Source organism: Siphateles boraxobius, unplaced genomic scaffold (assembly GCF_051911475.1).
Source record: "Siphateles boraxobius isolate OS27281-9 unplaced genomic scaffold, OSU_SipBor_1 31, whole genome shotgun sequence".
Taxonomy (NCBI): domain Eukaryota; kingdom Metazoa; phylum Chordata; class Actinopteri; order Cypriniformes; family Leuciscidae; genus Siphateles; species Siphateles boraxobius.
In genome coordinates this window covers 5,929,241-5,953,974 of record NW_027508931.1, presented here as the reverse complement: position 1 = coordinate 5,953,974, position 24,734 = coordinate 5,929,241, and the positions used below count along the sequence as shown (strand labels likewise).

At 38.7% G+C, this 24,734-nt stretch overlaps 1 protein-coding gene across 2 annotated transcripts in view; it reads left to right on the top strand.

Moving 5' to 3' along the window:
* Positions 1 to 24,734, top strand: part of cdh13 (cadherin 13, H-cadherin (heart)) — a 426,287-nt gene that overhangs the window by 142,196 nt on the left and 259,357 nt on the right. For both annotated transcript variants that reach the window (XM_077193535.1, XM_077193536.1), the window contains 2 exons: positions 14,645 to 14,856; positions 22,655 to 22,768. In XM_077193535.1, coding sequence (XP_077049650.1) covers positions 14,645 to 14,856; positions 22,655 to 22,768 — 326 coding nt within the window. The remainder of the gene's footprint in view (positions 1 to 14,644; positions 14,857 to 22,654; positions 22,769 to 24,734) is intronic.

The following is a 24,734-nucleotide window of genomic DNA, read 5'->3' as shown; positions in this document are numbered from 1 at the left end:
ACAGCATTTATCCAAGAATTGATGTCTTTATAAAGCTGTGCAGACCTTAAGTCATTAAGTTGACGTTTCTCGTTGCTGCTCGCTTGCTTTTGAGCTTCAGATGTTGGCTTTGAAAGGTTTGCTTGTATCTTTACAGTATTAATATGTCAAAACTCAGCGCACTGCATGGAAAATGGGCTTTTGGCCCACCCATTGAGCAGAAATCTGTGTTTGTGACTTCTAAAGCGAATGTTAGATCAGCCCTTTAATGTTCTTTATCTGAGAATCCCAACTTGAAAGGCTTGAATTAGATAGAGGCTTAAGTTGAAGAGCCCACAGCTGGAGAAGAACCCAACTACTGAGAGAAGAAGCGGGATTGGATACTGCTATGAGATCAGATGCTGAATCAAACTGGTTGTTTCACCTCTGATCAGGAGTACGGGCCACTGAAATGTCATCCCAGTCGTTGCCTCCCACTGAGCTAAATCTTGTGTGAGACTGTTTACTCGACTGCATAAACATCATCACATTTTAATGAGCTAGTTAACCGATTAGTTCACTTTAAAATGAAAATTAGTCCATGATTTACTCACCCTCAAGCCATCCTAGGTGTATATTACATTCTTCTTTCAGACGAATACAATCAGAGTTATATAATAAAATATCCTGGCTCTTCCAAGTTGGATAAGTTGATTGGAACAAACAGGTTGAAGCTCAAAAACATCCACCCATCCATTATAAATAAACTCCAAACTCCAAGCCTTCTGAAAAAATATTCATATTTAACTCGTTACAAAGTAAAATTCTAGCTTCCGGCCAAACGATCATACGCAGTCTACTTGCCCCTAATGCGCAACTTACGAAATGTATGACGTCAGAAGTAGTGTATTGCATCATGGTGTAGAGTAAATATCAGCAGTACGTCGCATTACTCCCATAAGTTGCGCTTTACACTTAAGTGCAATCCATATGTTCGTTTGGCCGAAAGCTAGTTATTTTACTTTATAAAGTTTTAAATATTAATATTTTTCTTAAACAAACTCATCATTTTGCTTCAAAAGGCCTTTATTAACCCCCTGGAGCCTTTTGGAGTTTGTTTTCGATGGATGGATGGATGCAGGTTTTTGAACTTCAATCTGTTGGTTGCAATCCACTGCCATTATAATACTTGGAAGAGCCAGGATATTTTTAATATAACTCCGATTGTATTCGTCTGAAAGAAGAAAGTCATATATACCTAGGATATTAAATCATGGACTATTTTCATTTGAAAGTGAACTACTCCTTTAATGGTGATTCAACCATCATCCATTAAAAATAGAGTGGAAATTTAAAACAATCTGAAATCAGCAAGCTTTGCTGGCGCTCTGGAGATTGTGCGGGGTGGGAAACCATTTACAGATGGAGACTACATTAACGGTTGCATGCTCAGTGTGGCAAAATAACTGTTTAACGACCTCCCAAACAAGGATAAAATTATCCAAAAAATCTAAGACATGCCTTTCTCTGCAAGAACTGTTCATGATCGTGCACTCGTGATGGCATGCCAGATAGAGGAGATGCAAATCAACGACATCAGTTCAGGTAGTTACTTTTCTCTTTCCTTAGATGAGTCTACCGATGTGAGCAATATAGCACAGCTAAGCATAATCGGGCAGTATGTGACGGGGAATACAGTGTGTGAAGAGAAAAACCAGCACTATGTCAGTGAACAAAATATAGTATGAAGTAGCCTTGGCTTGGGTGTCAATGAGTGAAAAAAAAAAACAGTGTTATTGCCACCTACTGGTGTTGTATATAACTACCAGAATTACTACCAGTGCAATTATTATTGCTGTTGTTATTAAATAGAAATTGGCAAATATTTCTAATACACGAGTGTAAACTTTGCTGTGGCTCTTTTGAAAAAATTCTCAAAATTTTTTGTTTGTTTGGCTCTTCTTGGTAAAAAGGTTACCGGCCCCTAATGTAGAGTTTAAGAAGACTTAAACCATTGCATGCTATCAGTGATTTTTCTTATTTTTTATAATTAAATCTAGAAATCATTTTGATTTGGCATATACATGCATAAATCATCACTTAAGAACCTCAGCACTCATGGTAGGTCTGTCTGAAAAGGTTTATATGTTATTGTTAAAAATCAATTACTCTGTAGAGAAAGTTAATGAGATTTTTACTACCGGAACTACTCTTGCGGTCTGTTGAGGTTTCTCAGTTGTTGACACACAGCTTTAATGCGTAAATGAAATGTTGTTAGCAATTATCAGATCTAGGCTTTATGGTTATGTAATGTGCATATCAGTGATAAAATGTTCACTTGTGTATAAGTTCATGTGTGTATTTGAATCCTGAAAAAGGCTTGTGGCACAACTCCCGCAAGCTAATCCTCATTGAACAATGCAATTTGAGCTCAAAAATACTCATATTAAGATGAGAGATTGGTGCTGCGTCATGACTTAACATGTGACGGCATACACGGAAGCTACAAAGGGACGCCAGCACACAACAGAGTTAGCTTCGGCGATGAAGCAAGCCCTGCCTGTCCCAGTGTGAAGCTGCACACAGGCACATTTAGGAAGAGAGCACTAGAGTGCCTGGTGTAGAAGAAATGTCCAGGCTATAGAATCTGATAAATGTATCAGGGGTTGCCCATCCTGCTGCATCGCACACTTCTTGGATCGGGGCCCCTGAAAGTAGGGCTCTAGAGGATGCCATGCCTCTGGTTGAATGAGCCCTCACAGGCAAATGTGAAGGCAAGCTGCGCTGTACGACCAACTGATGTCTCCTTAGAGGCCCATCACCCAGAGGAGCGTGGAAAGCCGAAATGGCAGCCACGTACATGAGTGGGTAAGACCAGCCGAGAGGCGATCTTGGAGGAGCTCCAGCACTGAAACCAACCGGGCAGTTAACTGGGTCCACCTCACGTTCTCTACACCAAGTGGAAACACATTCCACTTCAGGCCAGACCCTCATGGAAGGAGCTCTGTAACTGAGTATGGTCTCAACAACTCCAGCCGACAGGCCAGCCTCTAGGTGCTAAGCCCCCTCAGGGGCCAGGCCCAAAGTTTCCACAGGTCTGATCGAGGGTGAACACCTGAGAGGGATCTGCCAAGGCTGGCCTGCCAGGAGTGATATGATGTTTGAAAATCATACCCGGGCCGGCCAGTACAGGGCAACTATTTTTGAAGTAGGCTGATCCCATCTCGACGGACCCTCTCCAGAACTCCCGGGAGCAGAGCGATCGGGGGAAAAGCGTAAAGACGTAGCCTCGGCCACGTCTGTACCATGGCATCCAAACCCAATGAGGCTGGATGAGTGAGAGAAAACCACAGTGGGACGTCCTCCGAACAAATCCACTTCCACGGAGCCGAACCTCTCGCATAAACACCTCACCACCTCCAATCTCTGGGCCTCTGCACCTGCCTCGACAGGATATCTACTCTCTGATTCTGCTCCCCTGGGATGTGCATTGCTCTGAGAGGTAATAGTTTCCCCTGGGATCACAGGAGGATCTGATGTACCAATCTGGATAGAGGGCACAATCTCAGAACCCCCTGATGAATCAAGAGGGAGACCACCGACACATTGTCTGCGTGTTGACCCCTGAGGTCTGGGAGGAAACTCCTCAGAGCCCTGCCATCCATGACCGCGCCCCAGCCCGTGAGGGAGGCATCTGTCGAAGCGATTTTCCGGCGACATGACGCTCCCAGCACGGGGCCTTGGGACAGAAGTTTTTTCAACATAGATAGGGAACGAAGGCATCTTCACGTAGCCCTGATCATGCGGAACGGGTTCTCCGTCGGGGAAACCCCTTGGTTTTCAACCACCACTGCAGGGCCCTCGTGTGCAGCAGGCCGAATGGAATGATGTTGGATGCTGCTGCCATGAGCCCTAACGCTCTCTGAAAATGTTTTACAGTGATGGCTTGGCCTAGCTTTATAGTGGTAAACGTGGCCAGGACAGACTCGATCTGTTCAGGAGACAATTGTGCCCGCATCGTGACCGAGTCCCACATCACTCCCAGGAACGTGGTTCTCTGGGCTGGTGACAACATGCTTTTTTTCGTGTTGAGTCTCAACCCCAGGCTCTCGATGTAGGCAAGGACGACATCTCGATGCCGAAATGCCAGCTCTTGTGACTTGGCCATATTAAGCCAGTCTTCGATATAATTTAGCATATCGATATAACACGCTCCTGGACCAGCAAGGAGTTTACTTCCTGTTCCAATACCCGACCTTGCACTGGATCGACTGCAGTCCACACCAACCCATGTAATTTCGGTGGGTGGAATCAAACTACAGCCTGTAACCCTTCTCTATTGTGCACAGGACCAAAGGAGAAATATTTGGCAGGTTTTGCCCTGCTTTGAAATATTCTACTATGGGAACCAGCCTCTCGAGACTGATTTCTGGTATTATTCGAGATTCGTACACTGCAGCGTACATTCACTGAAAACCGGTGTGTCCCGAAGCGCATTTGATTCTGTTTACAAACATCGATTTCCTGAGGGCTCCACGGGAGAGCGATTCTCACTCGTTCCTCAATGGGTTGGGGTGGCGCTATTTGCCCTGCTATTTGCTTCTCCTTTTCAATACCCTGAAGCAGAGGACTGGCAGGGAAAAATATCTAACTTCTTAAATTCAGATAATATTCCATCATTTTAATTTCTTAGAATTAAACGCAGCAATAATTACCAGACAATATTGTTTTAATATTTATTTATACGGTCTCGTAATCTACACGCTGCCTTGGCAAACTCGAGATTCGAGTCGTTACAATATGTTCGGCTTTCATCCCTCGAGAAGAAAGTCAACAGGTGCGAGGCTGAAACATCCGACAGCGCACGGGTATGCGTCAAGATATTTCTCAATGAAGACAGTAAGCACCCTCAGGAGCTGACTGTGCATGCCTCGCACCCACACAGATCCGAGTCACTATAGATTCTGTATTGCAATGCAGACCTTTAATCTACGCGCTGCCTTGGACAACGCAAGATCCCAGCCACAGAATCTTTATTGCAGAGTAGACCCGTAATCTACACGGTGCCTTGGCAAACGCGAGATCCGAGCCACTAGATATTATATTGCAATGCAGACCTTTATTTAGGACAATTTTTATGGGACAAACAACACCAAATAGGACAGACAGTTTGACACAGAGTGCTTGCTGAAGAGCAAAAAGCTAACTCTGTTGTGTGCCGACTTCCCTTTGTAGCTTCCGTGTATGCCGTCACGTTACGTCATGACGCAGCACCAATCAGGATTGGATTAGTTTCATTCATACTTTAGATGCGTTACGCTAAGGGCGTTACCCTAAGTGATGTAGTCGACGCAGGTCGAGTTCCCTCGAAAGGGAACAAAAGGTTGTTGTCCTGACCGTCCTCAATTATGCCGGCAAGCAGGGATGTTTGACAATGCTGTTGTGTGCTGGTGTATGCATTCTTTGTTAAAATGTCCTGAAAGCTTTTGTGTTGAGCGAGATAAAATGACTAACTGCAAAGTTGACAAGGTTAAGTGCTCAAAGAGGAAACTTCAGTGGATTTGATATTTATTGATTTTGGTAGAGACACACTAGCCAGTTACCCTCCTTGCACATGACAAACAGAGCTAAGGTGAAAGCAAAACAGCTGGAGATGGAGGAGTTATTGCTCATGTCAGATTGATTTTTTAAAAAAAAGAAATAGAAGTATCATATCCGAGATTTTCGAAAAATGCATTATTTTCTTTATCAACACTTGAATGTGGGTATGTTTAATTAAAAAAGGAACATTTTGAGCAAAAAACTGAGAATATTGTGTTTTTGTCAAAGACTACATCCATTTTGGATTCAGTACGACGATCCAAACATAGATGGGGTATAGCGAGTTCATCAACACCCCCAAAGCTTGCACAGTCCTAACCACTACCTGGGTCGGACATTTCACCCTGTAACATTAGACCATTTTGATTTAGACCATTTTGATTTATATGTATTTTTTTGTTATTTTTATTTGACATTATTTGACATTTTTACATTATTTTTCATATGCATCTGCTTACATATGAGATCGCTAATTTCTGTTTCTTCTTTGCCTGTGTTTTGATCTGCCGATACTGTACTCATTCAGGAGATGCGTAATAGTACCCACTACCTGATAACAGTGATAACATGGAAAGCCTTAAAAAAAGGCAATCACTTTCTCATAAATGATGAGATAACTCGTCAATGCGGGGAAAGAGTTAAGTTACCACAATTTGGACCACAATGGAAATAAGTTTTTTTTTTTACTTTATTGTGTTATCCTTGACAAATGAGTGTATTTTTCACTACTAATTTGTCTAATAAATAAAAAAAATAAAAAAAGAGTTAAGGTAGTGTAGTTTCAAGTATTATGCAGTTAAATGTCAAAATAACTCCAACATTATACACTAGATTTGTGTGGGGTGGAGGTAAATTAAGCACGATCTGCTGTGACGTCACAATCATGTTGCATTGTGGTCCATGTATCTGTCTGAAGTGTACCTATTGAGTAGACTTGCTCTATCAAAATCGAGGGGTCGAGGATCTGTCCAAATAAACTTCCCTCACCCACTTGACGAAGTTGAACACACTTCAAAATGGCAACAGGGTTTCGTCGCAGTATAGGTTTTAATCTCCGCCCTCTCCATGTAATCGAATAACTAAAAAATCCAATTACACTTCAAATAATTTTTTTTCAAAGATCGTTTCTGTCATTTTTGGTAGTTCTTATCACGCAGACGTATGTTCAAGTGTTACTTTTTCCAGTAAGTTTGGTTTTAGTTAGTTATTTTTGATCTTAAAAAAAATCGGGGTGTAACATCATGATTGACAGCTGTTCTCGCGATTGAGTCTGTGGGAGTGGGAGTATGGACGGGACCTTGATACCACGACTCCACTACCGCACAAACTTGGGCTCTGAACGACGTAATCGGCAACAACCTTCACATTTTGGCTTAATTTTTATACAGTGGATGGAAGCAGAGGCGCGCTGTCCATCTTTTTTTACAGTCTATGGTGTATACTAGAATAATAGAAGCTTACACACAATTAAGCTAATCTGCTCATTAAAGCAGTCAGAACTGTGTTACAATACCGAATGAAATGTCGAACCCACAAAGAGGTAAATGACTGTACAAGCTCTGGGGACTCTCTGATGGACTTGATCTACCCAGTCTATGTTTTGATCATCATCCTGAATCCGTTACTGACAAAGTCTTTGACAAAAATGTGATTTTCTCTGCTTTTTATTACCCATATTCATGGTATTGGTTAAAAAAGAATGAATGAAGTTAGAATGTTTGTTTGCTCGTTTGTTTAAAAGCAAAGGCTCTGTTCTTCCTTTGAAATGTTGAATGTTTACATATTGATGCAACAAAATTGCTGGCAAAAAAAAAGAAACATTGGCAGGGATAGAGTTAAGCAACTGATAAAACATTTTTTTTTTATTATGTTGAAACATAATCTGTTTGTACTTTAATTTGTCATCTGCAGGACCATGTAAAATGACCTAGCAAAAGAAAAAAAGTGATTAAAATGGCAGAAATTGAAAACAAAGAATAGTCAAAGGACCTAAGATATACAATTGATGTACATACAGTATCTTTAAATTTTAACCTAGAATCTTTGTTTGAATGAGAAAAAAAGTTTATGAAAATGTTGTCAACTACAAATGTTGTCATTCATTCATTCATTCATTCATTCATTCATTCAAGTAGGTTTTCTTGTCTAATTCTGAAATATATGATGCTGTGAGTGACACAATGACCTCAAAATATATAGGGAAAAAGCAGCTCTAAAATGTTGAACCTATGACTCTTAAATACAATAAAATATGCATTTTAATTAGGGCGTTGCAACGATTAATCACATAAAAAATATATATCACATATATAAAATAATATACGTTTACATAATATACGTGTGTGTACTGTGTATAATTATTTTGTATATATAAATACACACACATGCATGTATATATTTAAGAAAAATGTGTTATTTATACATAATGTATATATATTTTTAAATTATATATATATATATATATATATATATATATATATATATACAGTATATAGATGCAAATATTTCTTAAATATATACATGTGTGTATTTATATATAAAAAATAATTATACACAGTACACACACACATTATGTAAACACAAACTTTTATTTTGAATGCGATTAATCGTTGCACAGCCCTTATGTTTATATATATATTTTTAAACTGGCCGGTTAGAAATATCTATGGCTAAATCAACAAAAGTGACACTCGCTTATGAAATACACCCATTTTAACCTGCTGCCAGTGAGTATTATTTTATTTTCCCAAGTCCCTCTTTTAACTGTCTGACCTAAGATGGATGGCTGTTACACCAGCAATCACAGAACACAATTTGACAAAGGGCTTGTGAGATGTTGAGAAAAACACGGGCGGGAAGAAGATTTAGACGAGAGGAGGAGAAACAGCGAGACTGATATGAGTAAGAGAAGGAATTGATTAAAGGTGGACATTTAGAATAGAAATCAACAACAAAAACACACATGAACAAGTTAAAAGGCTATAGGAAAAAAACAAAGCTGAGAATATTATTACAGCACACATGTGTTCCTTTGAGCTCTCCAATTCTGTTGCTGATGATACAGCAATAACAGTGATTGGTGGGTAGTTTGACAGACAGACTGAACTCATTACAGCTGAGGTGCAACAGCAGATTTCAGCACACAACAGTGGCACACACCGCACTGCTACCGTCCCTGGGGCCCGGAGAGAGACATGAACACGGGAGCTCATTAAGACCCTCAGTCTGGTTCTCTCAGTGTCTTAACCCCAGCACACATCACATTCAGAGTGAGAGATTGACTCTGACTGTAGTGCTCACATAAGCTGAGGAGTGCTACAGCTATTGATGATTATGAGAAACTGTAAAGGAAAGCAGGAAAGAAAAGAATCTGGAATGATCTGTTTTTCCCCTAGTGATTCGGTGTCTTTTTGTCACATGCTGGACATGTAGGCTAGTTAGTACAGTGTGTATGTGTTTGACCACACCACATGGTCTTCAATATGTCTCAAGGCGTTTTCATACAACTCTTCGAAGCACATTCTGCAAACACTGCAAACTTCTATTTAAATAGAATAGTTGATTATTTATATATATATATATATATATATATATATAGTTATTTAATTTATCATCTTGATAATACCATCCTTACTATTTTTCTCACACAATTGTAAACAATGTTTTAGCCCCAACCCCCTTCTTAAAGGAAAAAAAGAAAATGTGTTTGTGAATCAGCGAAGACAATGCAACAATGTTTTATATCACATTCAATTGATATGGCACTATAAATTTGGCTAAGCAGATTTTGAATAGCGTTAAAAAATATAAAGTGAATGCTTATCATATAAAAGTCTTGAATATGATAACTGTTCTGTATGCATCTCTCACCGTATACATATTTTTGAGTATTTCCTTCAAAAAACACATAATTTCCTAACTCACCTCCTGCTTCCTTGAAAGAGCCTCCCCCTCATGAACCTACACATGGTTTGCTGTTTTTTTGTCTACTTTAAGTTTCAAGTGGACACTTCAAATGCAATGTCCTTATTCTTATTATTCTGTGGGTGTCCAGATCGCTTACAGTGTAAAAGAAATACACACAAAAAGTGAACTCGCTTGAAAGACATTAAGATACCCTTCTCTGCACTGTTAAATTATATCTTTCGATGGGAACAGATGCTTTTGCAGGCAATAAAGTGACTCTTGATTCGATTATTTGCAGTTTCATCACCTGTGTTCGTGGAGGTTATGGATAGGGCGTCACATTACTGATTCTGCCACAATTCAATTAGTGTAATTGATATGTGAGAAGCTCTGTGCTCAAACTGTGCTAACACTGTTAGCATCACCGCAATCCTTGCTTGAGTATGCACTGTACAATGCGGTGGTGAATGTTTAAGTGAGAGAACAAGACAATATCTTCATCTTGCACCCACACCTGCTTGCCTGAGTTGTACATTATGTATTTTTTATCTGAATGTGGCAAGAGTGGTCAGGTAGGAACAGTTACAAAGTAACAAAGGAAACGATAATCCAATAGTCAACTACACCACACGGAATATACCAGGAAATAACAGTCCTGTGCAAGAGCACGCAGGTTTGTTGCCAAAGGCAGGGTGAGCATGGAGACGGTGACAAAAAAAAAAAAAAAAAAAAAATATATATATATATATATATATATATATATATATAACTGTATTTAAGCTTACAAATAGTGAATAAAAACAGTCAATCAATACGGAACTTCAAACAAGGTCTCAATCACAGCACAAAGACGGAGGTACAATAATAAAAGAAAACAAAATAAAGAGGGAAAAGGCCAGCAGAGATTTCTACCTCACACTCAATACCCACAACACACACATGTGAAAGCAAGGCAAAATGTTTAGCACAGCAATCCATGGACACACCAGTACAGGATAACCATGGCCAACCCCTCCCACTTAATATTAATCTCTACACACAAAACAATACAAAAAATGTTCAAAATCAAGTTTTTAATGTTGTTTATATATCTATGTGGTGTTTTTAATAGGCTTTAAGACAAACCATGTGCAAATTCATGAGCCAACAGCACTGGTGAGTATTTTCTCATTAAATCTGCAGTGAGTCTCAGAAACGTGGTTTGAAATCGCTGGTGTTTCTGACGCCAGAAACTACCTTGTAACCAATCACGTCAACATGTGATCGTCAACCAGTGTATCTCTGATCTGGTGGGAGTGAGTGGAGGCGGAGCTGATTTGCATATTCATAGAACCGCATATACTAAATGAGGCAAAGGTGTACATTCAAGCTATTTTTAGGCATGAAGAAACGTTTAAATATGTAATTTTGGTGATCAGAAATGAGTTTAAAGGAATACAATTATTGACTACAGGGGGACTTTAAATAAACCCAAAAATCAATGACACTTTCACAATAATGAAAAATAAATTAAGTTAATAATTCGCTCAAAAGGAACACATACCAATCAAATCAATTCAATGACAAATTATACACAAAAATACAAGACAAAGAAACAAAACAAACACAGCCACTGGCACTGAGGAGAGGAAACGTACAATGGCCAGATTACGTAAACGTAGCCTCCCAGGTAACTCACAGTGTATGTGCAGCCAGTGCAATGCTGTGTCAGTGACTCAACACAAATAAAACACCACAAAAAAATAACAAAAACGGACAAGGTGTGATCTAAACTGCAAGTTAAACCTATAACAAAACCACTTGATGTACATTTGACTCCAATTAAAGTAATCGGAAACCCCTGGACATGCAGTTAAATCTGCCGAACATGAAACAGGAAACGTTACTCATGAAAAGCTCTTTAAAAACAAACAATAAACTCCCATCATACATGCCAAGAGAGAATCACAATGCTGCAATATGTAGCATTACAAGTAGCATTACAGCTTCTTGCGTGCCCATGACTAAAAACAAACAAGGTAGTAAGCCTCTCCATGTAACAGACAAAAGGCATTTTTGGCACAGGAACTAACCTGAAAACTGGCTAACAGACAGTGCACGACGAACAGGAGGATGCACCAACCGCTCCCCTCCATCGTAATGCCGCATGTCAACAAAGGGCCGCTATTACCAATATGGGCACCAATAGGTTTATGGGACTTCCACAATACTGACCAATTGTAATGAAGTACAAACACTGAAAGGATCACAGGCTTGGGTGACACCTGCCAATCATACCAGGGCTATACCTCATCTGAATACATGAATAACCACTGTGGCTCACAAAAGAAGCATTTTTGGAGAGAAAAGAGCAGTCTGTAGCTCATACACAGGTGTGAGGTGTTCATTGTTTTATTTTTTTGCTTCACTTTTGGGGTTCTGTAGTGCAAAACGTATATCAAGACTGGTAAGTAATTAAGCTAATTGGCCACTGAGGCATTTATTATTGACGTGTCATGCTAAACACCTCTTTTTTTGTGGAGCTGGCGTTGTCACATCAGTCAGTTTGAACGGAAATACAATTTCTGAGTGAACGCAAAATAATGTTACTGGCCCTGTTCCAGCTCACTTACTCAAATGAAATCTTCATTGAATGCATTTAAATGGTGTATTTAAACGGGGCTGTAGTCGGTTACAGTTCTCACTTAAGCTTTTAATGGATGTAATTGAATTTAAAAAAACACACTGAAGGTTTAAAGGCTGAATCTGTGAAGATTTTTTATGTTTATGCCTTTGCATTTGTACACTGATGAGTCGAAACGTTATGACCCCCTGCCTAATATGCTGTTGGAGAACAGGGCAACACCTTGAACTCTTCATCATGTTCCTCAAACCATTCCTGAACAATGTGTGCAGTGTGACAGGGTGCATTATCTTGCTGAAAGTGAAAAAAATCACTTGCTGAAAATTACGATGTTCGCGTACCCGTTGTAGCTTTCAACAGTGGACAGGGGTCATCATCATAGGCACTCTTATTGGTCTATGGCTACACAGCCCCCTAAACAATAGAGTGTGATGCCCTGTGTGTCGTGAAACATTTCTTCCATAACAATCATTCAAATTTTGTGTGACTTGTGCCTCAGTAGACCTTCTTGGCTCAGACCAGACGGGATAGTGTCTCAGTTACTAACATAACCTCAGTTCCCTGAGAGTAGGGAACGAGTATTGCGCAAGTTAGCTTCCGCTATTGGAAAACAAATTTTCTCGAGAATATTGAAGCAATTTTTTTAAAACGCAGTGCAGCTGCACACCAGACATACAGCTGTGAACCTTAGCTCGCTCATTGGCTTGGCTGTGGCAACTGCATGAACCTATGGCGAGTTGGCTAGGATGCACAAACCAATCAGGACGCTTCGTGCCCGCGATCATCAGAGCCTGCCTGAATGGGCGTGGCTTATCGCAATATAAGCCCCCATTTCGCCATAGAATTCAGGTTAAATCGACTGAAATGATCCCCTGATTAAAGCACAGTAGCACGGCAAGTTACACAATACCCATTCCCTACTCTCAGGGAACCGAGGTTACATTAGTAACGAGACGTTCCCTTTCGAGAGGTCTCTCGTATTGCGTAAGTTAAGTTGCATGCTTAAAAACTTCGCCCCATACTAGGGCCAAGCGCGCGAGGCTCATAGAAGAGTAAAGCTAAGAGTCCTAATATGGCCAGATCAGTAATGAGCCTTATATAGGAAAATAATAGTAATGGGCCTTATAAGGGGTCATTCTCCTTCTTATATGGTATGTAGAACTGAAGTTCATGTTTATCCAGGACCAGACAAACGTTGGGTATAATTGTGAAAATGTGCTTAAAAACTTTATTCATACAGAAAGAACAGCTGCCCTTAGCTAGTGGAGGTCATCCGGAGGTCACCAAAGTGAAACTTGCTGAAGGAGATTAAATCTAAATTCTATGGCGAAATGGGGGCTTATATTGCTATAAGCAACGCCCATGGGGGCTAAGCGTCCTGATTGTTTCGTGCATCCTGGCCGACACGCCATAGGTTTGTGCAGTTGCCACAGCACATCCAATGAGCGAGCTAAGGCGCTCAGCTGTATGTCTGCTGTGCAGCTGCACTGCGTTTTAAAAAATGTGCTTCAATATTCTTGAGAAAAGGAGTTTTCCCATAGCATAAGCTAACTTGCGCAATACGAGGGACCTCTCAAAAGCGAACCTCTGTTACACTCATGCACTTAATGAGCCTTGGGCTCCCAATATTCCTCAAATAATTGTGGGAAAGAAATGGTTTCCAGAACACTATTAAGCATTCCAACCATTTTCAACATCACAAGAATGCATCACAAGAATAGATACATCTGTTTTTATTGTATATTTGATTATTATTCTTTTTATTTGTAATTAAGGCTATTTATTTTATGTTGGGGTTACATTTCCATGGATAATAGCTACCATAAGCAAATATATTGAAGATTTGGCTCATGCTGTCCATTTCACATCTACTCTGCCCAGGTCACCTTGAGTTACAAGAACATAACTTAGAGTGTCAAAGAGGGTGGTAAAAGTAAGGAAAAGAAGAGTTATGGATGAGAGAAAGAGGGATGAGGAAAGGAAATGGGAGGATGAATATGTCACAGAGGACGAAAAGAGTGAAAGCGAGGCATGGAGCGTTGAGATAAGATGGAGACGGACACGATCAGAGGGGATAAGCTGGCCCGATGTGGTGGTATCTTCCTCGGTCAGACCTGATTGGTGAAGATGAAAGTGGGGTCGATATTATTGAGGGTTAAAGTTCTCTATTTCACGTTTATATACATTGATGAATGAGCCATAGGCTGTTTTATTTATTACCTGCTTTAGCTCATGAATGAATGAGCTCTGGGATAGCTTCTACAGGCATAGTCACCTTTTCAGGGACATTTTCTGCGACAGCAAGTCCATTTTTCCATCAACGATAAGAGATGTATCACCTCAAAAGAGCCCTTTTTTTGACAATTTCTGCAGTGGAAGTGATTCTAGGTGACTTGTTACTGAATACGGTCATCCAAACAATGCTATCCGTTAACATTCCTTTTCATCTATATGGCGATATATGATATCGACTTGGCTCCATATCACTATTTCATGTGTTTATTTCTCTTAAGCTAACATGGAAACATCTTTTTTTCTTTGTGCATTTTTCTGCAGTGGTGTTTGACGACTGCGCTGGAAATGAGGGTGTGGAGTTTGAAGTATCGAACCCTAACTTCCTAATAGACGAGAATCTGAATCTGGTTCCTAGAAAAGACGTGATTGACAGCGGAGACGTCATGTTTGTCCATGGTGTCAATGTTAATGTCGATGACATGGCACAAGTGACCATTATGGGAGCACCGTCCAGATCTCCTCAAACAGTCAGGGTAAGCGTTTCTCTCATTTTGTATGCTTTATGTGTGTGTGTGTATGTTTTGTAAATGGTCTGAAGTTTTCAATCATGTCATTTTAAATGGTGTTCTATGCTGGAGACATTGTATGTCTGGACACCCATGATTCTCTTATCTCAGAACTGGATGTATGTGTCAGTCTGTGTGTCTTAACTGCCATCAGTTGACAGACTCCAGCTCAGACTGGAAATTACCCATCATGTCCTTTCATTGTCTCTGTGAGGACAGCCACATATTTTATTCAGAGGAGATCAGTGTCAGAAATTAACTTTAACTTATTGCCCCCCTGGGGCTTTTTTATGTTCATAATGGCTTTTTTTCCCTACCCATATATAAACAGCATCAGGTTAAATACTTCAGTTGAATCAATTCATTGGAATTAATTGCCAATCTGACCAGATATGGCTGTTTCTCATTAAATACAATTTGTATTTAATTTTCTAATTTAATTGGTGTTTATTTTATTAAAAACTACTACCATTTTGGGGTATTAATAAAGCTAGCTTCTTTTCAGCAAGGATTATCAAATATTAAGCATTATTGAAGACTTTTACAGTACATTGTTACAAAATAATTGTTTCAAATAAATGCTGTTCTTTTAAACTTTCTTTTATCTTCTCAAAGAATCCAGAAAAGAGTATCACAGTTTCCATTAAAAAAATGAAGTAACACAACCATTTTCACCATGGATTAAAAGGTGTAGTTGTATTATATTGCATATAGTGCCATAGTGAATGAAAAGCTCCCACCTCTTTGAGACGATAAACTGTGAATTATACTCTCAGATGAGATACATAGCATGAGTGAAGTGATTGCTACGTGAGAGAGCTCGGGGAAAACAGTGGTGTGTAGAGGCTGAGGCGGGAAGCAGGGTCATTATGGATCATGCATCGTGTAATCACAGTCAGGCTAAGCCTTCAAAAATAAAACTTGCACCAACCCACTGGTTTGTTCCCAGCAGAATGCCGTGCATCAGCTAGCGCATGCCGAAGGGAAGCACTTCTTATTGATGCCATATTTGACTTAATGCCCATTTTATTGGATTTTGATTATTGATAAGTGCAAGTGGAAATGGAAAAGGCCTCTGTCTTCTCCAGAGTCTGACGTGATGTAATTCTAGCTGCTGTTCAAGCACAGCAAGGGTGAAGAGAAGGCCTTATGAGAAAAGTGAGAATTCAAGCTATAATTTAGTATTTTACAGAGGATCAATATACGAATTCATTTCATGATTTGTTTTCCTCCCTGGCGTTTCTATGTGTGAATAAGAAGGTTTTTTTTTTTTTCTTGTGTAACCACCAAAGTGCAAAAAAAAAAATGCTGTGAATTTTTAAGACCTTGACATTTCATACTTTTTAATATGTAATCTATTGGAAAAACTGGAGGCTAGAGAAATAAATATACTGGGTTTTCTCTTTCACAGTCATTTTTCATTTATTCTAAAGAAGAGGATGACCCAGTCACAAGGTTACAGGTCGGAAATCCGTCTTGTTCATTGCCATTACTTGTTTATTGGCCTTTCTGGTGTCTTTAGCCTTGACCGGTGGTAGTAATGTAATGTTCTTGTGTCATAGTGAGTGGTACTTTATGAGTGTTAAGTTGCTTACCCTGCTGAGAAAAGAAGAATAAAAAAAAACATCTTAAACCAGACTTAGGTTTCAGCTTTTTGCTGGTTTTATAGGCGTTTAGGTACTTGCCAGCTAGTCATTTCAATGCTTCCTATGAGAATGTGGGGTTGCACAGGACTGTTAGGATGAATCACTGCAGGCATATCATCTGCAATGCAAACCCACAGGTTTTCTGTCTGGCACTCTAACTCGTCTCTCCATCTGGATAAATGAGAAGTCGAAAATGAGTAATGATTCATCCCAATATGGTAGTCAGCAGCAGAATGGCAGGATGTGGTGCCTCTGTCCACCCTGTGTTTTAATTAATGATGAGTTGTGATGACTACGGAAAAAACTTATTGAGGGATTTGATCTCATCTTAGTTTTTTTTTTCTGCACTGGAAAGTTTCTTGGTGTTAGATCGGTGGTGTTGGAGCTTTCAGAGCATAATCAACCTTATTGACTCTTACCATTATTAATATTTGTATACACATTTTAATTTTTATTTAATTAATTAATTAATTAATTAATTAATTATTATTTTTATTTTTATTTTTATTTTTTTTAAGTGAAATTGAAACATGGCTTTAGGGGTGAGAGAGGAGGAATTAGATTGGGACATGACCCAGGTCAGACATGAACCTGGGTTCCCATAAGCCAGCAGCTCATTTAGTGATTTAGAATTTGCTTGTGTTGCAGTTTTGTCCAGAAAAGGCAGCTGGTCCACTGTAATGGTTGAGGCTCAGAACTGTTAACCTACATTTTGCCCGTTCAGTTCCATGCAAGGAGGTAACCATGAGCCATCAGATGATTGCAGGGATTGAAAATAAGCTAAAACATATTAAAACTGCTTAACACACATCATCTATTTGCTAAATGGTGGGAAAATTTTCAAAAAGCATAATCCTCAATGCAGCTCAGTGCTGCAATGTACTTCACGACTGGGATTCGTGTGCCACTAATCTTTAATCCTCCCCTGTTTCAGTTATTAATGAGAGCTCAAACTACCTCACAGAGCGGAGAAAGCCAAAGCAGGGATGATTGTACCTCTGTAATTTATGAACAGGAAGCATTAAAGATTCATGACTATCTTCTTTTCAGTTTGTCAGCACGCTCCAGCCAACACTCATCACTGGCAGAGGAAAGGTGTGGAAAACGCATACAACAGGTCTTGTTCTCAGAGCGATTCGGTGCATTATTCTGTCCTTGAGAATGTGGAGGGTGAAGAGTGGCAAAGGAGTTCATCAATAACCTCCATGCAGACCTTAATTTTTCCAACAGACAAGGTTCTTAAAGTTCCATCAGTCTCTCTCGTTCTCCCTATCGCTCACCACAGAGAGTCGATGAGTTGAAGGAGATGTTTCATCTTCACCGTAATACCCGTCACTCTGTTACTTATGCCTCTTACATTGTACGTAGTGGATGAGAATATCATAAACTCCCCTTATTATGGGAGAACATATTGCTTACTTTCTCTTGGAAATGTGCTCTCAGCCAAGGTGAATCTCACAAAGAGACTACTATGATGCTGTTCTTGCATGTTATAGGTGTCAGTACAGTGGCTGAAGGACAAATAGTAACTTTATTAATCTCTGGAGGTGATGCAGGTATGATTATGAGTTTAAAATAACTATACCAAAGAAAATATGCAGGTTTTAAGGCTACAATATGCACCCTTTAATGGGATAGTTGACCCCCAAATGAAATTTACCTCATGTCATTCCAAATGACATATTTTTTTGTTGTAACACAAAATAAGTTATGTTGAAGAAAGTTGGGGTCCACATCTTCTTACAGTTCTATACAGAAGAAAGAAAGCTATATAAACACGAGGGTAAATGATGATAGAATTTCTCTTTTTGGTGAACTATCCCTTTAAGGAGCAAGACATTTGTTCTTTTCAATAAACTATGGTTAATCAAAACTGACATTTTAGACACAATACTGCAAGTTACTTTGTCTATTTTTGTTCCAATAATTAAAATGACTGAAAAAAGAAACATCAGCAGAGCTATCGCACACCTCTGAGCAACACACGGGTTGCTGGATGAATCATTTGAATGAATGATTTAATGACTTGATTATTTCTGAGTCAGTTAGACACATGAACATTTTAAATGAAAGACTAAGTGACTCACTCTTTAAGACTTGTTGCCACTTTTTTTGTTGAAAATCCAGGTAATTACAAACTTTACAAATATAAGGTAATTCTGCTCATTTGATTGTTTCTTTTTATTTGTTGTGATTGGTTAAGTAAAAAATAAATAAACTAAAAGATAAGATTAAAAAAACTGTGTGATAAGTCTCACAATTAACTCATTATTAAAAACTTCCTTCAATATCAAAAGATTTAAAACTAATGTAAAACGAATTGCTCAGATTCTGATTGGATAAATCACATTCAGAGGTGCACAGTATACACATAAACAGATTAGTTTGCTCCATCTCTGAGAGTGGGTATCGGATATAGCCAGGTTATGATGATGCGGTGCATTACCTGGCCATAATGCTGTGTCAGAGCAATGCAAACAAATGACTTCATTCCGTTCGTTCCGTTCCACCTTTGTACGCTCTGTCATCCTGACAGTCTTTGGGGTCCAGCGACACCGAATCTCCAGCCTCTCTCATTCCCCCATTATTCCACTCCTGCTAAGCCTGGCCAAAGACATACAGCAAGGACAGAACGCTCTGTGCTTCCGATGTAAATGCAAAGTTTTTGACCAGACCCCAACCATTTCCCACCCAAGAAAAAATGACATACGAGTAGGACACAATAAATAGCTTGTCAAGGGTATCTCTCTGTCTGTAGAGTAAACTTGTTTAGCGGGTTGGCCTTTGGAGGAGAGGAGCAAAAGAGACAGAGAGATAAACAAACACAAATAGAAATAGATAGAAATGGAAATAGAAGCATAAAAATGACTGGATTGGCAAAAACTGCTTTTTCAGCCTTGACAAACTCTGTGTGTATTCAATGTAGCTGCCGTTTTCCAGTTGCTACTAGGTGACATTCTTTTTTGCCCTAGCTCTTTCTCCCTCCCCCTCATTCTGTCTTCTAATGCAGCTCAGATAGGTTGACTGTTGTAATGAGTTCAGATGCATGCTGGGATCTGTGTGGCGGCATGCTGTCGCCGTGTCCTCAGCTGAAATGCTGCTTACGTGAAGCAAAAAAGGTATCTAATACTTTTCTGAACACACAGAGACCTGGATTCTTTTTCATTCTTTTCACTATAAAACTAATTTTGACTATTAATACAGCATTTACTCTGATAATAGAATTAATCTCTGTGTTTAATGGCCTTTTTTTTTCTCATGACAGCAGGATGGTGAAAGTAATTCCCTCAATAAAGGGAGTTTTTGGAGAGAAACAGTGGCGTGTATCTGCTAATGACATCAAAACAACAGGAGCCTGTAATAATTCATTGCAAGAAGAGATTTTTATTACTAAAATGAAAAACTATTAAGACTTATCCTTTGGGATTTGTGATAAATGTTTAATTTTTTGGCTGGGAAATATCCTGAAATATGTCATACATAAATCTTGATATCAGGCTGAAAAGTACTCAAGACACTCTTCCTCACATTAATAGCCCAGGCTGTTCCCAGAGATGGTGGTGTGATGTATCCATTTCGCAAATGGGATCTTCTGTCCGGTCAGATCAAGTAGGGCCATTTAGGTTCTAATGCGATTTGCTAATATACTTTTATTTTATCTCTTATTTTCATATTGTACTATAGTCAGCTCAAATTTTATGTTATTTTTTTTTTATACAAAAAACTTTAAAATGTTTATGACTGGTTTCCTCTTTGTTGGGATAAAGGTGGTCTGTAATGCCTTTGAAAAACTATCTGTTTGCATTACCATTCATTGGCATTCATTTCAATGGCAGTTGCCTGCTTGACTAGCACATCCAATAACTCAAGCCACTATGCAAAAAAAAAAAAAAAAAAGAGTATCTGTCTATTTTTCCAGTTAAATGTCAAAAAAACATTTACACTACACAAAATATAAAGACTTGTTTTCAGAAAATTTATCATTTTATATTTTTACGAAGTCTTAAATAAAAATTATTATTATTATTATTATTATTATTTTGTATGAGATACTCTGCCATTAAAAAATGTCAGCATTGGCGAGCTTGAGCGTACGCCGCGGTCAAAGTTAAAAATAGCTCAACTTTTGCTGCTGCACTCTGTGACGATTACCTGCGCGGCCAATAAAAACGGGGCATCCAAACAAGCGCAGAAATCAAAATGAAAACTCTGCCTACTTTTGCTCTGGCCAGGGTAGCGCAAATTGCTCTGTATCTGAAGGGCTACATTTTATTTCTCCATTTAATAAACAAACTATTCAGTCAGATAGGTATTTGTTGTGAAAGAAATGCAGTTATAATTTCAAGCATTTCCAAGCATTTTATCCAAAATTGAAGCACTTTTCAAACCTTGAAAACCCATCAAAATTCAGGCATTTTCAAGGATTTCAAGCACCCGTACGAACCCTGCCTTTGGTGCAGTTCCGGTGTCTACCAGCAGGACCTAACTTGTCCATGCTAACCAGCTAAGCCTTGACCTATTGGTTTGCGGAAAGCATTTTGAGCCAGGTCATCAAAATACATTATAGGGTCATTTACTCATGCCACATGGGCCAGCGGGATCTTGCATGGGTCGCTGCCACCATGCTAATATATTCTATTTCTCCCTGCAGTCAAGTGCTGAGTGACAAATATAATTTGTGCTGTCTTCTAATTGCCCTTAGGAGCTGTAATTGCACCAGTGTTGACAAAGGAAAGAGAATACAGAATGGCAAAGAAGCAAGAACGAATCAGAGCGAGTAACATGAGAGGCTGAATAGCTGGTTTATTGAATTGAGATGCTAATAAACCGGAAATAACCACATTGAAGCCGGATCCCACATAAAACCAAACACATTTACTGCATTTACGTTTGGGTAGGATGAGATCTGTGGCTCAGATTGCTGGTTCTGTATCTTAAAATCTGTACTCTGGGAATTCTTGATTCTGATTGGTCAATTGTGATATTCTGTGGTCCATAGTTTTTTTCTGTAATGACCACTAAATTCTATAATTCATTACTACCCATGCCAACAGATCTCCTACATGGTTGTAATATAATGTTGAGAGTTGGTTTTTATTCCACATAGGTATTTGTTGTCCTGCACCAGAGCCCAATTAGGGTGTTTGGGATGTGCACTAACCTTTTTTGTATTTCTAATTGAATGACTCTCATATCACTTTGTGCTCCTTAAATTATTTTAACTTCAATCAATATTTGAAGTCTTAGTATTTTCTTATTTGGTGAGTAGCCGCATAATACGTAGGATAATGTCGAGTTAGGTAGTCATTATCACAAAATATACCCCATCAGGCTGACACACAAGAGCAATATTTTGCGATAATGACCAGCTGACTGTACACTATCCCTTATATAGCATAATGTCTCTTTTTCTGTCACTTTTTTCTCTTTATGAGTCTCTCAACTCAATTCTATTTTAGAGTCAAAGAATGAATGCTTGTTACATTATTTGCTTAGTTTTAGTTTCTGAAATGGAACTTGGCTTTCAATTAAGCTTCTATCTGAATAAGGGAAGCAGTAGCTGGAAAGGTAAACCACATAACTGCCATAATGACCACTTTTAATGACTTTTGTAAGAGCACTGTGTGTCTCATTTGTATTGATGTGTTCGTTAGAGTTTTCAATTAGCGCTATCATATGTCTGCATAGTTCAGTAACTCTCCTGTATGTAATAGGATGTATTGTGGCTGTTTTTATGTTTTATGTTATTATATGGAAGTATCCACTGAAGAGTTTGTAGTGTCCTTCATGAAGGGATTTACATTGATTTTATAAAGTATCCATAACATTATGGGACTAATGTGGTGTATAATAGCGTAGTGGTTAAAGATCCGGGATGGCAACTGAATGGTTGTAGGTTAAAACTCGCCAAGCGTTTATTTATGATCCATCACCATTGTCCCCTTGAGCAAAATACTTAGCACAATGGATGTTCCTGTGATGTACAGAATAAAGCAATCATCTAAATGTCCTTTTAGGAAAAAAGATGAGCTAACATGTGTTAAATTTGGTGTAAAGTACAAGTCCTCACAAGACCTCACATTTGAACTATTTTTCTTCTTGTCTGTGCTGTGATTTAGGAGATGCTGGGTCTGTCAGACTTAATGCCATACCGAACCAAAAGATCCCTGCTGGTGCCTCCCATGTTTGTCCCAGAGAACCAGCGAGCCCCCTTTCCCAGGTCTATTGGAAAGGTAAGATCTTGCATTTGCAATTCTCTTTAACTTTAATTTAGTGCTACTAATGTGCGTTGCCACCATGATTTTGGCCAACCATAGTTTTGCGGTGTGGACACCTATCAGTGTGACAGTGCTACTTGATGGTTTAGATAACCCATTCTTTTGTTTTCAAGCTCTCTTACCTCTGATTAAGTCAAATGGATTAGCAGAGAAATTATGCATGGAGTGATATATGTATAAAGGCAAAGCTGGAATTTCACCCTGGTCGCCATGGGGAAAGAAATCCAAATTTCCAAAAGACTTTTTCCATAAGCTTTTGGATTATTGCAGAAAATAAACCCTGAGACAAAGAAAGGTTTATGATTGTATTCAACAATATAATCTTCACAAGTGAAGATGTTTTAATGAATTTTGAAGCCTAAATACAATCCCCAGAAATAAAATCTAAAGTTAGGCTTTAAATTAACTACATTATGGTCACATGACTTCAGCGTCCCCACCACTAAGCTTCCGAAAAGTGTTTTATATAAAATAAACAAGTTGGAAAGTTTATGAAATTTAGTGTCTCCTACAACTTCTGTATTCTCATTTAGCCACTAGCTGGCTTTTTCAAGACATATAAAATCTCAAAAAAAAAAAATAATAATATAGTTATTAGCTATAATAAAAATAGTTGAGTTTTACAAAAGTAATGCGTTACAATATTTTGTTACTCCCTAAAAAGTAACAAATTGCCTTAGTTAATTTTTATGTAAAGTAATGTGCTACATTACATTTGCGTTACTTTTTCCTTACCTGGGCTGTTCTAATTTTGGCAAATGTTTACACCAAAAGTGAAATGAATAAGCCTCAGGCTGAAGGAAAGACAAATCCATGCCTGTACAGTGGAGGACGCAGCTCAAACAAACATTTCAGATGTGCTGCCATTCTGGACTGCAGAAGAAGAAAGTTCAACACTTACTTCGGGAAAAAAAAGAGACAGAGAACAGAAAAGAAGAAAATTTTATATTTATTTAAAGCCTATTAGTATGGTTGAATTGGATCATTGAAGGTCAGCAGCAAAAAGTGGGATGCCTGAAGTGAGATCAAATAGATAATGTATATTTCTGTTATTTAACATAGTGCAGGTTTATTCTGAATATCTTAATATTCTGAGTCTGCAACTGTTTTTATTAACTTTAAAGAATACTGAATATGTTTTTGTGCAAGCGAGATAGGACTACAATAACAATCATGTTTACACAGCGCACACAACGCCTCTGCTCCTCACTCCCAATGCCTCTCAGCATGGAAGCAAGAGAGATGTTAGTCAATAAAGGGGAAAACAAACTTTTTAAAAGTAACCTTAGTTAATTGAACAAGTGATCTGATAATGTAACTTACGTTACTTGTTATGCAATACCCCCAACACTGAGTATTACTGATGTATTATGTTATAGAAAAAAAAAGATGAAAACATTTAAACAAAAATAACACACACATTGACATCGGGACGATGAAACCCAAAGTGCAAAAATGCGATCTTGTTTTGGAGTTTTTAGGACTCATTTCTTCAGCGTACTATTAGTGCAGAAGTAAGGACAAATTTATAGATTACAGCTAAGAATACAGATTCTTGCTGCCCTAGCCAGAAAATTTAAATGTTTTCCTTTACAATCTCTTGAGTAACTTTTGGTCTGATTTGCATTGCTGTGTCCCTGAGGGTTGTTCGTCATAGATGTTGATTCGAGGAACCTGCTACACTTACAGTAGGTCAGCGTTGAAATATATTACCACTTTGATTCGCACAAGGTCTTTCCTTCAGGCGGTGTTGGCCGGAGTCGTAATTGTTGAGAGAGGTGAAGAAACTAGGCGAGGACGTGCAGAAATTAATTCTACTAAACTTGATTATTCTTTGCAATGTTTTTAAGAACACATTTTATTATTCTTATTATTATTCCTTTATTTTAACCAGGAGAATCACATTAAGATATTGCTATCT